This window comes from Macrobrachium rosenbergii, chromosome 4 (genome assembly GCF_040412425.1).
Source record: "Macrobrachium rosenbergii isolate ZJJX-2024 chromosome 4, ASM4041242v1, whole genome shotgun sequence".
Classification (NCBI taxonomy): Eukaryota; Metazoa; Arthropoda; class Malacostraca; order Decapoda; family Palaemonidae; genus Macrobrachium; species Macrobrachium rosenbergii.
Genome location: NC_089744.1, coordinates 53213325 through 53226088, shown reverse-complemented (window position 1 = coordinate 53226088; position 12764 = coordinate 53213325). Strand labels below are relative to the sequence as shown.

Here is a 12764-nt window from a genome sequence, read left to right as displayed (position 1 = left end):
AGCTTTGACTTCAGTTTCGAAATGACACTTCTTGTTATGCAGTCATTTCTGTCACTTTTATGTCGATTTTTTATTTATTTTCTTTTACTGGTGAAGTAGATGGCTGTATCCGTGTAAACATACGAAAGAAATGAGAATATTCATGAATGATTTTCTTTTATGAAAAATACAGTTTCTGAGACCAAAGCACGACACAGTATTTAGCTTATGGTGTCGTTATTAAGGATTTACGAGATGTAACGGGCAAAATATTTTCATGTAGTTTTTACGATATCACCTCTCCCTCATTCAGTGCCTGCAGATTTAAGAAGGTTACTAAAATTTTAAATGCTTCTTCTTCTTCTTCTTCTTCTTCTTCTTCTTCTTCTTCTTCTTCTTCTTCTTCTTCTTCTTCTTCTTCTTCTTCTTCTTCTTCTTCTTCTTATCGTTAGTATTTAAGAATTTTTTCATATGGTGATATACTGTCATAACTTGAACTCGAAATTTATTAAGATATAAAATACACCGAAAAGTTTGTGTATTATAGTTGCCGAATGGTATGTTTTGTAAATATTAATTAATAGTTTTCTCAGCTTTATTCAGCATTAACATTCTTTTTCAGACAGCTTGCGTCAAGTTTAATAACAGTTGTATGATTTTTATATATATTTTATAGATATATGTATATATGTGTGTGTATATGTACTCCCACCCTCACCTTTTTATTTCAGTCTTTAAAATAATAAATGTAAAAGCGTTTCAGCAAATATGTACAATGAGACTAGATATATTCTCTGTCAATCGCTGCAGGAACACATTGTTCCAACTCTGAAAATAATACCATCATGATTTTGATTTTCACGAATAAAAAATTCTGTATATTTTTAACACCAATACTTTTTTTAATATCCTGTATTGCACATGAACAATTTATGTATCTGATTCCCAACTGCAACAATCCGTATCTCGATGTAACTGTAAACAAACATTATATGGGAGGAAGCTTCGCTTCAGTAGAGAATCGATAAAATTCGTTTATCACAGGCTCAAAAACCATTGGCGTTTTACCATGTGAACATAGTAATGGTTACGTCCCTCTCTCTCTCTCTCTCTCTCTCTCTCTCTGTGCACAAACGTCGGCGCATGGATAAGCGAAGGTTGAGTCGTACAGTTGTTTGTTTACCTATTATTATAATTATTATTATTAGTAGTAGTAGTAGTGAAAGAATAAAAGTTTATCTTAATAATGAAAATCATAATGTCATTAATCAGTCAAACAGTATAATTGTACGTGAACAAGCATTATTGTTTAAGACAACGTTAAAACTAACATGTACAGCAGGCGCTGGTACTCATTAAATCATTTACAACTGGGTGGACTGATAGACGGTTGTCCACGATTGATCTATTGACCTAGCAACCGTGAGCGGAGCACTGCATCACATAACCGTATCCTCACTTTGGCAGATTATACCCTCCGAAGATATTAAATGAACACGCAGAATCCTTTTTCACTGAAAAAAATATAAGTGAATGAAGTTGTCTTGTACCGCGTTGTCAACAGTTGTAAGATTTGGAGAGTTGAATGAATGAATCACAAAGGCTGATATGAATGTAGCGTTACAAAAGAAAAACTCGTATATAATCTGGAAAATGAAAGATTTCCATTTTTCCTGAATGGGTGAAGTGTACATAGCTTTTTTTTTTTTTTTTTTGCGACGTTAATGGCATTTTGGATAAGAACTGATGCATTGGGATATATCAGAGGAATTTATTCTCATTTCCAGCCACACTTTTTGACCTTTGTTTTCGTTCTCAACGTGAATTGAATTATTGTTTTGTATGAGTGGTTGATCCAACGTGGAGGTAGTAACTGTCCGAAAGACTCATTATTGACACTATAAAATAACAGCGATAGAAATAACAGTGATAGTAATTGTTATTAATTTTGTTTCTGTTCTTACTTTCTCCTCCTCATCATCATGACCGTAATTGAATAGCATGCGCACGACAGCAGAGCTCTTGAGACTAATTAGGTATTCACTTTCAATCCGAACCCAACTAATTATGTGTAAGGTATTGGTAATACTTCATGTTGCTGCTCGTCTGTCTCTGGATTCTGTAGAGCGCCCTTGGTTTCGAATCTACTCTATTTTAAATCGTTTTAATGTTTAGCTCTGTTTTTCCCTTGAGTAGTGGTGAGGCCATAAACATGAACGTCTTTGTGTGTTTGTGTCTTAACTATAATGTTTTCCATTATTTAGTTAGAATTACCAGGTTGCTTACGAATATATGAGTGATACTGTTTATAATGTATTTATCACAAATATTGCTCTTGTAAATCTGTCAGAATTAGATTGAAATGTTTTCTCATTTTTAAAGCATCTCTTCCCCAAAGAATTCTATTAACTGTCAGGAAATCTTGTGTCAAGGTGAACGAATAATAAAAATGCCCGCGTTTTCCTAAGTACAGTAGTTTCCAGACAGTATACAATGCAAGATGTTGCTATGAATAATTAAACAAAAAAAAGGCGGGGGAAACATTCCTTTCGTTTGTTACAGTTTTGTATGAATTTTTCCCTTCTTTAGTTATTACTTTCTTCCTTTTGGAATACGACAACTAGATTATGGTTTTGATCCATATTGTTTATTTGTTTGATTGCTTGTTTGTTGTGTGGATTTCTACGAAAATTTGACAAAGGTTAAAGGTCAAGTGACTGGCAATAAATGATCAGATTGTATCAGATATGGATACGGATATGGATAGGAGAGTATGGTGTGTGTGTGTTTAGGGGAGGGGGGGAATAGGATTGTTCTGCCTTGGCTGGGGTCTGCTGCCTCGGAATTCACTTATTTACTTTGAAATATTTTACTGGAGCAAAGCAGGTTTAAATATCATTCCCGGTAGAATAAGGAATTATGAACGACTAAGTTTGTATGATTTCAACTCTGTTTGGAAGAGCTTAATACCTCAGGAGGAATTTAATCAATTTAATAGTGAAAATTCTCCTCTGGTTAAGAGGCTGTTTCATAATGCTTCAAACACGCCAAAAGAAGTCTCACATACTAATTATGCTTTTATTTTTGAAATGAGGGTCTTTTCCTGGGATACAGGTCGTGATAGATAGAAATAAAAGTATAAGTCAGCAAGTATGAAGTGAGAAAACTATTCACAGTAAATTTAACGAAGAAGAGGAAATTTTAATGTCGCCAGTCATCCGAAACATTGCTGAAGAGGTCAGCGTTGTAGGGCTGCGCGTACGAGGCGAAAGATGCCCTCCAGGACTTCCAGCTTAGCTAGAACAGGACATTAATGGCGATTTTTAAAGCAACTTTTGTTTGTGCTTAGATTACCCTGTCTCGCACGCTTCCTGAAACATCGAAAAGAACGATTGAAGTAATGGTAGTTTTGCTAAAGGTACCGTCCATCCATTTGTTTCTGAAAAGTACAGAATGTAACGAGAACTCAGGAACTTGAAGGATTTCGTTCAAACATCGGAATTTTGAACGAAATCTAGTGTTTTTAACGACCACTGTCCGAATAAGCAGTAAGCAAGGTCCTCATTAACCTTTTTTTGTTGTTGTTGTTTTTTCCTCCTAATTCTTACGTCATCGCATCATTCTATTTGTTTCTTTGTGTATTTTTCTGTACATGCAATCCGTTGCGAAAAAAAATTTGCATTTTTCATGTTGGAAGAATTTTGATAGAACAGCACTGAAAGTGCTGAAATAGGATCACGTTTTTTAATCTTCGTAGGACCTAAACCTTTATTTTGTGAATGACATAAACAATGCTTTGCTATTATTGGACTGTATTCCCTTTTTTGAAAATTTAGCTATTATTCATTGCATATTAGCGCGAAACTTGTAGGTCTTTTTGTTAAACTTTGTTAACCGCAAAGAATATGTGGTATTCTTGTATCAGCATACCGACATAACGGGAAATGGAAAGAAGAGATTGTGATTAAGGTTTCAGTAACGAGAGAGAGAGAGAGAGAGAGAGAGAGAGAGAGAGAGAGAGAGAGAGAGAGAGAGAGAGACTTGGTGCTCTACTTTGAAGGCGAAATTAATGTTGGTGGAGGCTAACATTGAGAAGTAAAAATTGATCTCTTTCACGAGTTACCTTTTTCCTTCCTCTTGAGGACCCCCCACGTACTTTATATATCCACGAGGTCCGGATTATCAAGTTTACTCGGCAGCGTTCATCTCAGGAGATAGGAAGGGAGAGAGAAAGAAAGAGAGAGAGAAAGAGAGGGCATGTTTGTATTCTCAGTTTTTTCTGTAGCCTAGTCAATGCTGAGTCTTAAGGTGTCTAACAGGACTGAATATTATTGTTTGGAAATACCTGTGCACTTTCTGACGTAATATAATTTTCTCTTTTAACTAAATTATGAAATACGTTTGGTCACAATAGAAACTCATTATCCTTACCGAAGCTGTTTTTCCGATTGAATAACATAACGCCTAAGTCATTCTAGATGCATTAAATTTCTTCAGACTGGATTAAATGTTTATTTTGGAAACAAAGGCTCTGTAAATTTTTGTCCTCTAGCCCTTTATCAGAAATAAGTACACTGAGGTATAATGAGATATTCGGTTGATTTTTTCCCCCTTTTTCATATAAAGGATTCCTTTATAATATCCTATGAAAATTATTTCAATAACCTTTTGATCGTCTGTGATTATTGGCAGTTAAAAACATATTTGATACTGAAAAATATACCTGTAATTAAAACTTGTTATTCAACCTGGATAATTTTTTCGACATTTTGTGTAAAGATTCCATTAACAGAAGTTCGCAGCAGTTGGCTTTGAGCGTTGGAAAGTTCATGAATATCCCGAAAATTATTTAATTTGCCTAAATTATGAACGAATCTATTCTCAGAACTTGATTTAAATTAAATAATAATTTTTTTTTTAGTCAAGGTAATTCTGGTTTGAGTTTATAGAAGAATTACCTGAATGGTGTTTAGAAATTCAGTTCCAAATTAAATTCATAGATTGCATGACCATATTCTCAACGCAGTTGTTATTGTTAAGTAAAGAGAATTGAAATGAATGTTTAGTTCACGCGCACCATGCCCGATGGAGCCATTTATTATCTATTTTATTTTGTATTCATTAGTTCTATAAATCCATGAGGTATCATAGCGTCACCCATTGTAGGCAGCAACCCCTTTCATTCCTTATACTGTAACTCCATTCATGTTCTCTTTCTTCCATCTTACTTTCCACCCTTTCCTGACACTTGTTTCATAATGCAACTGTGAAGTTTTCCTCCTGTTACACCTGTAGAACTATATCTTTAAAACGTTTTTACTTTCTGTTTCGCGTTTAGCGCTGAATGACCTCATAGGTCCCAGCGCTTCCCTTTGGCCTAAATTTACATTCCATTCCAACCATTGTAAGTCATGAAGGGTCGTTAGACCAAATATAGATTATGTTTCAGAGAGCAATAAGGTCGCCATTTAAACACAAATTAAGCACAGATAGAGTCAAAAACTGTAGACCATCTCAGATTTAGGTGTCAGAATTGGTCAAAGGACAATTTAAACATTTCAGAAGTAAACTGCATTCCAGACGCATTTAAATTTCAAGGAGTTATGAAAGGGTGGTGCTTAATCAATTTAAAGTTCTGGAGGATCGAGAGATCCTCTATTCCAAACCAAAATTTCAGGTGTTAAGAAATCAGTTCAAAGTGGGAGATATCTTTGAATTTGTTTCAGCTCAGTTTAATCTGCTGTACAAACATATGAAGCCAGGTTGGTAATTAGAATATGAATTTGTTTATTGTTTAAGATTCTAGAGAATTCATTTACATATATATATATATTTAAACAAAACTCACTCCAAGCTTTGTCAATAATGTAAATGACAAAATAAAAAAAGGATAAGTTCTCGATAAAATAAATAAATAAATATATAAAAATCATCCTTTTATTTGATTTAGAATCTATGAGATTCATTCTAAAAACAGGGAAAATTTGTGCACACAAATATATATATATATATATATATATATACATACATACATATATACAGTACATATATACATATATATATATATATATATATATATATATATATATATATATATATATATATATATATATATATATATATATATATATATATATGTGTGTGTGTGTGTGTGTGTGTGTATGTGTGTGTATGTACTATATATATATGTATGTATGTATATATATATATATATATATATATATATATATATATATATACATATATTTGTGTGCACAAATTTTCCCCTGTTTTTTAGGAATGAATCTCATGCCATTCAAGTGTAGTTTCTTGGAGGGTAGATTTCTAAATCAAATAAAAGGATGATTTTTATATATTTATTTATTTATTTTATCGAGAACTTATCCTTTTTTCCTTATTTTGTCATTTCGTAAACTGGTATAACGTGAATTTTTTTTTTTCCGTTTTTATCAGCAGCACATTATTGACAAAGCTTGGAGTGAGTTTTTGTTCTTCCCGTTTTCTTTATGTTTCACATAACCGTCATATGTTTAAGCGCCGGGAAGTTCAACTTGAGTTGTTTACGAGAGCGTTCCAAGAGGCTTGAATGTCTGTTTGTTTTTCTTTAACATTTCGTTTCAGAAGCCCTAAAGAGACAGTCCCCTGATTAACTAAACTTTTTAAATACGTGCGTTGATATAATCATGAAAGTAAAATATGTATATCTTTACATTTTCTTAGAATATATTATGTGCGTAAGTCTTCCTTTAAAAGGTACAGAGGTTTTTGTTTCGTATTACTTGTTATGGTAAAATGATTTTGTTTATTGTTTAAATTTCGACTTTAGTAAAAAGATGATTCAAAGTATCGGTTGATGTAAAATTGCACCTTGTGACCTTCCTCCATTAGCATAAGAAAGACTTCGTTTAGTTAATGAATCTTGAATAGCAAAATATAATACCCCCTGTTCATTTTCAGATACCGCATATAAATGTATTCGGATATTTCCCCAAAGTTTGGAGCCAGCCATGGGGAGCAGAATCCTGCTAAGCCTCCCCTTCCATATCTCATGCGAGAGGGCTGTTAACCTCATTTCTTTATGATGGAAAAAGCGTTGCGCGATAAGAGAGAAGAGAGAGTCTCATAAATCTTTTATCAAGACAGTATACGGAGGTCTTCTCCAGAAGGGGTGCGCCCAAAGGGCCGAGGGAGAAGATCCTCGTATCGTGGGGTGAGGAAGACGATTAAATATATAGGCCGAAGGAGAGGAAGGGTGCAAGGCTTTTTTTATATGGTTTTTTTGTTTTTGGCTGATTTATATGGCTTTGTTATCGACATGGACAAGGACTGCGATAACGTATCTGCTATTTGATTAATAAATGTAGTCCAGATTTGAAAACAAAACATAATTGTTATTTATCATGATTCGCTGACATAAACTTTTCTTTTTACTGCTACTCTTTATGCAGAAAGGTATTTATTTCTTTTTTATAGCTGTTGATGAGCAGCTAGTTTAGTGGCTTCAAGTATTTCATACCAAGTTTCGTTCGTTATTAGAATAGGAGACTACATAGGGGTATTTGTTATTCAACTAATGCAAGAATACATGCTGAATCATATATATATATATATATATATATATATATATATATATATATATATATATATATGTGTGTGTGTGTGTGTGTGTGTGTGTGTGTGTGTGTGTGTAGAATCTACTGGTCACTTTTTACCAGATGAATATGTAACTGTAATAGCCACATTGCCCTCTTAACTTTCTCGAATTCTTCGCGCTTTTTTGGATACACGTGTCAGGTCGACAATGGTACCTCGTTCTGATTAGCGGACCCGGGTTCGTTTCCCGCTACCGCACATCAGAATTTCTTCATATTTCTTGCACTTGGATCTTAAGGCTTTGTAGTGACAAGCGTATCCAAAAAAGCGCGAAGAATACGAGAAAGTTAAGAGGGCACTGTGGCTTTTACAATTTCATATATATATATATATATATATATATATATATATATATATATATATATATATATATATATATACATATATATGTGTGTATATAGCATATAGATGTGTTTGTCCATATATATATATATATATATATATATATATATATATATATATATATATATATTTATATATATATATATACACACATCACACATATATATGTGTGTGTGTTCGTGTGTAAGTTGCATGTGTATGCTGGTTGGGCAGCTTGGCACGTTTTTAACTATTTTAAATTATTTCAGTACTTTCATAGAATTTTTTTCAGATTTTCAGCGAAATCACAGTTCTCCCATGAAAAGTACCTTTTCTCTCTAAGCTCCGCCTTGCTGTCATATTCAGGCGATTAAGAGTGAGACTCTTGCACTTATTTTAAAATCAGTGTCTGGTGTGCGTGCTCAAATGACCTCGACATCTCTCTCCCCTGAACAGCTGTGACCCACGCGAAAGTGTGGGTGCTGGACCGTAGAGTGTTCCAGCAAGTGATGATGAGAACTGGCCTCAAGAGGCTGGAGGACAACATCAACTTCCTTTCTTCCGTCCCACTCCTGCACAACTTGAACAAGGACCACCTCTCCAAGATTGCGGACGCCCTTGAAGTGGTGAGTGTTCACTTTTCACAGAAAGGCTTATTTCATTTTTGTGTATTTCGTTTAGTTTTTGCTCTTACGCGTCAATTTTGTAATATCTTAAGAAGCATTGTAATAATTTTTCGCTTCTTTTATGCGTGTTCTTAAGTAACACGATATCATCTTACTTTGCTCTGTTATTTTCAAGGATGTGTGTTTCAGTGACCTCTCTCTCTCTCTCTCTCTCTCTCTCTCTCTCTCTCTCTCTCTCTCTCTCTCTCTCTCTTGAAGCAAAGACGGTAATCAGTATATCTGTATGCGGTTCAAGTGAACGTGCTGCGCTTTATAGCTCCTTGTTTTCATGGTTATGAGCTCCAGCAGATTCACATTTTCTTTTGTTATTCTCTTACGTTTCACTGAAGAAGAAGAAGAAAAAAAAACAAGGGCTTTGACAAGTTGAGATAAATTACGCGAGATATTCCCTCAGTAGCACTGCGTAAAAAAGAAGAATTTTATAAGAAAGCCAGTACTGGTTTGCTTAAAACTTTGAGACTTACCCGCATCTATCCATACATACATACTGGTACATACATACATACATACATACATACATACTTACGTGTGTGTTTACCTATTCTCCCTTTTGTCTTGAGAAGGCGGTGTTCACAAGTGCTTTGGAACAAGATTCCATGACACACACACACATATATATATATATATATATATATATATATATATATATATATATATATATATATATATATATATATATATTACACACAAGGTGAAGAAGGGCTGCGGTCAAGGAATCTTCTTCCAAAGCACTTGTGAACACCGCCCTCTTAAGACAAAAGGGAGTATAGGTAAACACACACGTATGTATGTATGTATGTATGTATGTATGTATGTATGTATGTATGTATGTAGATGTATGTATGGATAGATGATGATATCGTGTTACTTAAGAACACGCAAAGAAGGAAAAAGATATTATATAAAATTATATTATATATATATATATATACATACATATATATATATATATATACATACATATATATATATATATACATACATATACATACATACATATACAGTGTTTGTGTGTGTACCAATATTAGTTTGTCTTCATCACTTGACATTTTGATTATTCATTTTGGCGGTGATTTCTATGATAATAATTTTTGCTGTTAGTTTCTTGACGCTGACTCTCTGCCCCTCTGGGCTCTAAGGGTACTCTTATGTGCTAGGTCTGTAAACTAATTTTTAAAAATTATATCATCAAACGCTGAAAAAGGATCGCCTTATGCCTCTTTTAAGCTGCCGAAACTATTTTTTTATCTTTCTTCATGACGATGAAAAGCTATCAAGGTCTTTTCATAATTTCTTAACGTCCTTAAGGGGTTTTATCTCTTATTGATGGTACCAATTTTCTTGCCAGAACAGTGAGAATCATCTGTCTGTTTCGTAGAACTTTGTGATGTAGCAGTCATAGTTATATCATTAACAGTTATAACGCAAAATTTTGTGAAGGCAAGTTTCTCCATGTTGTAACCTGCAAGATTTACAGTCATTCTGTAGCAGCTCAAAATTCTAATTTCCTTCAAGAAATTATTATTTTTTCTGATTACTTTCAATGCCGGTACTAAGGGACGTCTTTAATGACCACCAGTGAGCAAGTAAACTCTAATGAGGAGTAAGAAGTATAATTGCACATGGGTATAAGTAGGTTATTCATGAATAACTGCAAAATGGAAGTTGACTCTCATCTCCCAACGCTTTGTAGGAGTTACTATTATATTATCATGTAAAGTAAACTGTTAGTTGGGTTGAAAATCGAGCCGTTCCCTTTTGAATGAATCAGTAGGATCCAAGAATTGTGTGCATCTAGAGAATTTTGTGAACAAAGTGTGTGTAAGCAGTGGAACTAACGTAATGACGTTATGTGAAGAAAAACCTTATGGCCAAAATTATCTTAGAGTTCAAGAGAAGAGAAAACAAATTAATCGAATTGTTACTAATAGCCTTGTCCGTAAAAATGATATATCGGAGGTCTCCTGAAATAAGAATGTAACAAGGGAGTTCAAATTCTTGCATTCAGATCTTTAAGCTCAGTTTAATATCGTGGAGGAATTAAAACTTTGGGTAACTTAATGCCGGAGGAAAGGCAAGGGGTGGTGTTCTGAGGGGTGCACACGAAAAGGACGAAGGAATTCACTCTTGCAGTTGGGTTGAAGTGGACTGAGTTGATTAAGAACTGTTTGTAATAGATTTTTAGGCTTTTGGTTAAACCTTTTAATAAATATAAAAAAATAAATAAAATGGAACCCGAACTTTCTAAGGCGTGGTGCGGTCTCTCATAACGCCTTACAAAATGCATCACCAAATCTTAGTGGGATATTTCTTTGGCCATGGGTGCGGTTGCAAAGCATTTACTGTTTCGAAATCTAAAATACTCTCAGATGCTAGAGTTCAATTTTACGTATTTGCAAAATTCAAGAGTAACTCATAGGTAACAGGCATCGAAATTGAAAAGAAATTTGTTATGGCAGCTGAGCACAACCAAGTTTTACAAGCCCACTCTAAAATTTGAAAATCCATACTATTAGAGACTCAAAGGAAAAATGAAAAAACAGAAGTAAAAAAAAATTAAACCATCTATGTGTGTGATTATTTACAAAATTAGGAAATAAAAAATGAAAAAAGTGGTGGTAGCAGATCTACAAATTGGCAGGCAGACAGATAATATGAAAATAGAAAGCAGCGGCACGAGTCAAACCTCATTCAAGTTTTTTGCGCAACAAGATTTTATTCCAGACTTTCAGAAGTCTTGAAATGGCAAGACCATTGGCTCTACTTATCCCATTAGGGATGACGATCTGATGGAAAGCAAGAAACCAAGTTATGAGCAAATCATTCCTCCTCTGAGAATTCGTATTGGTGAAGCAAGGTTCCTGTCTTGCGAGATTACCGTTTTTTTTTATTAACAAAGTATTTTTGTAGTTTTGAAAAAAAAACTGTTATGAATTAGATGGGAAGTCTTCTTTTATTGTTCGTATGGTTATCATAATGATAAATAATATTTGGAATGAAAGGTCACCGTATTTAAGGCATGTTCAGAAGGCATTTTTTCATCCCTTGTTTGAATAACAAAATGTACTTGTACTTGAAAAAATAGTGATGAGACCATTTCCATATTTTGTTGAATTTTTGTTTTATAACTTACCAAATTTTTAAATAACTGATTCTTTCAGGGAGAGTTACTCGGACTTTTAAAACATTTCATATGTTTCTGCTTCTTATTTGAATAAAAATGTGCTTAGAGTACATTCCTATTTAGACTTAGTTTGCCTTAAGAAATAACTATCCATCATCGAAAAGGATTTTTATGTTAATTTTGATTTGCGTTTTTGCGTTTATTCTGCTAAAACAATTTTGATTTGCGTTTTTGCGTCTATTCTGCTAAAACAAACTCTTACTGGTGATATATGAAAGCGTGACATCAGTTAATGAACGTAAAGAAAACAAAGCAATGAACACAGTTTAATAAGAAGAACACGTGACTTAATCTGATGTTATGACGAAAGTTGAGTGTGAATTTACATTCTTTACTCTTTGACATAATTCGATTCCCATGACCTGGTCGTTAACTTAATCGAAAATCTGTTCTTCCAAATGTAGGATAGCTCAAGACTTTGAATGAGGGTTTAGGTTACCATATTTAATCTCCTGTATCCTTTATGAAGTGAACTTTTTAATAACATACAACCTGCAACACTGTAAAGATCGGACTTACAAAGAACAATCACAGTCTGGTAAATTCAGAAAAAAAGCACCCTCTTTTGTAGCCTTGGAAAACTAAAGAATTCCGTATTGTTATGCTATCATACTTTAAATAATTACACTATTAGGGTCTTTCAATATCCTACATTGTAAATATCTTTTCATCTACCTTGTCTATAGCATTTCAAGTGCTTTATAACTCTTTTGTATCTTTGCAAATGTTTGCTGTCCTTACAAGCAATTCTAATTTAACTATATGGAATCCTTTCTTGTGCTCACAAGCGTTATGCTTTAACCTTGTTCTTATTGTAAACCTTTATTGAAGACATTTTGGTATGATATTATTCGAATAAAGCTCGTAACAGTTGACACGGTTAGAAAAAACAGCCCAGGCTACCTGCAACTTTTTTTATCCATGTTATTTTTTCGGTCTTG

At 33.7% G+C, this 12764-nt stretch overlaps 1 protein-coding gene across 1 annotated transcript in view; it reads left to right on the top strand.

Annotated features, from left to right (window-relative positions):
- The window catches only part of LOC136834696 (cGMP-dependent protein kinase, isozyme 1-like), a 495388-nt gene that overhangs the window by 442799 nt on the left and 39825 nt on the right, over positions 1-12764 (top strand). Inside the window, exon 6 of the mRNA XM_067097281.1 lies at positions 8410-8579. Coding sequence (XP_066953382.1) covers positions 8410-8579 — 170 coding nt within the window. The remainder of the gene's footprint in view (positions 1-8409; positions 8580-12764) is intronic.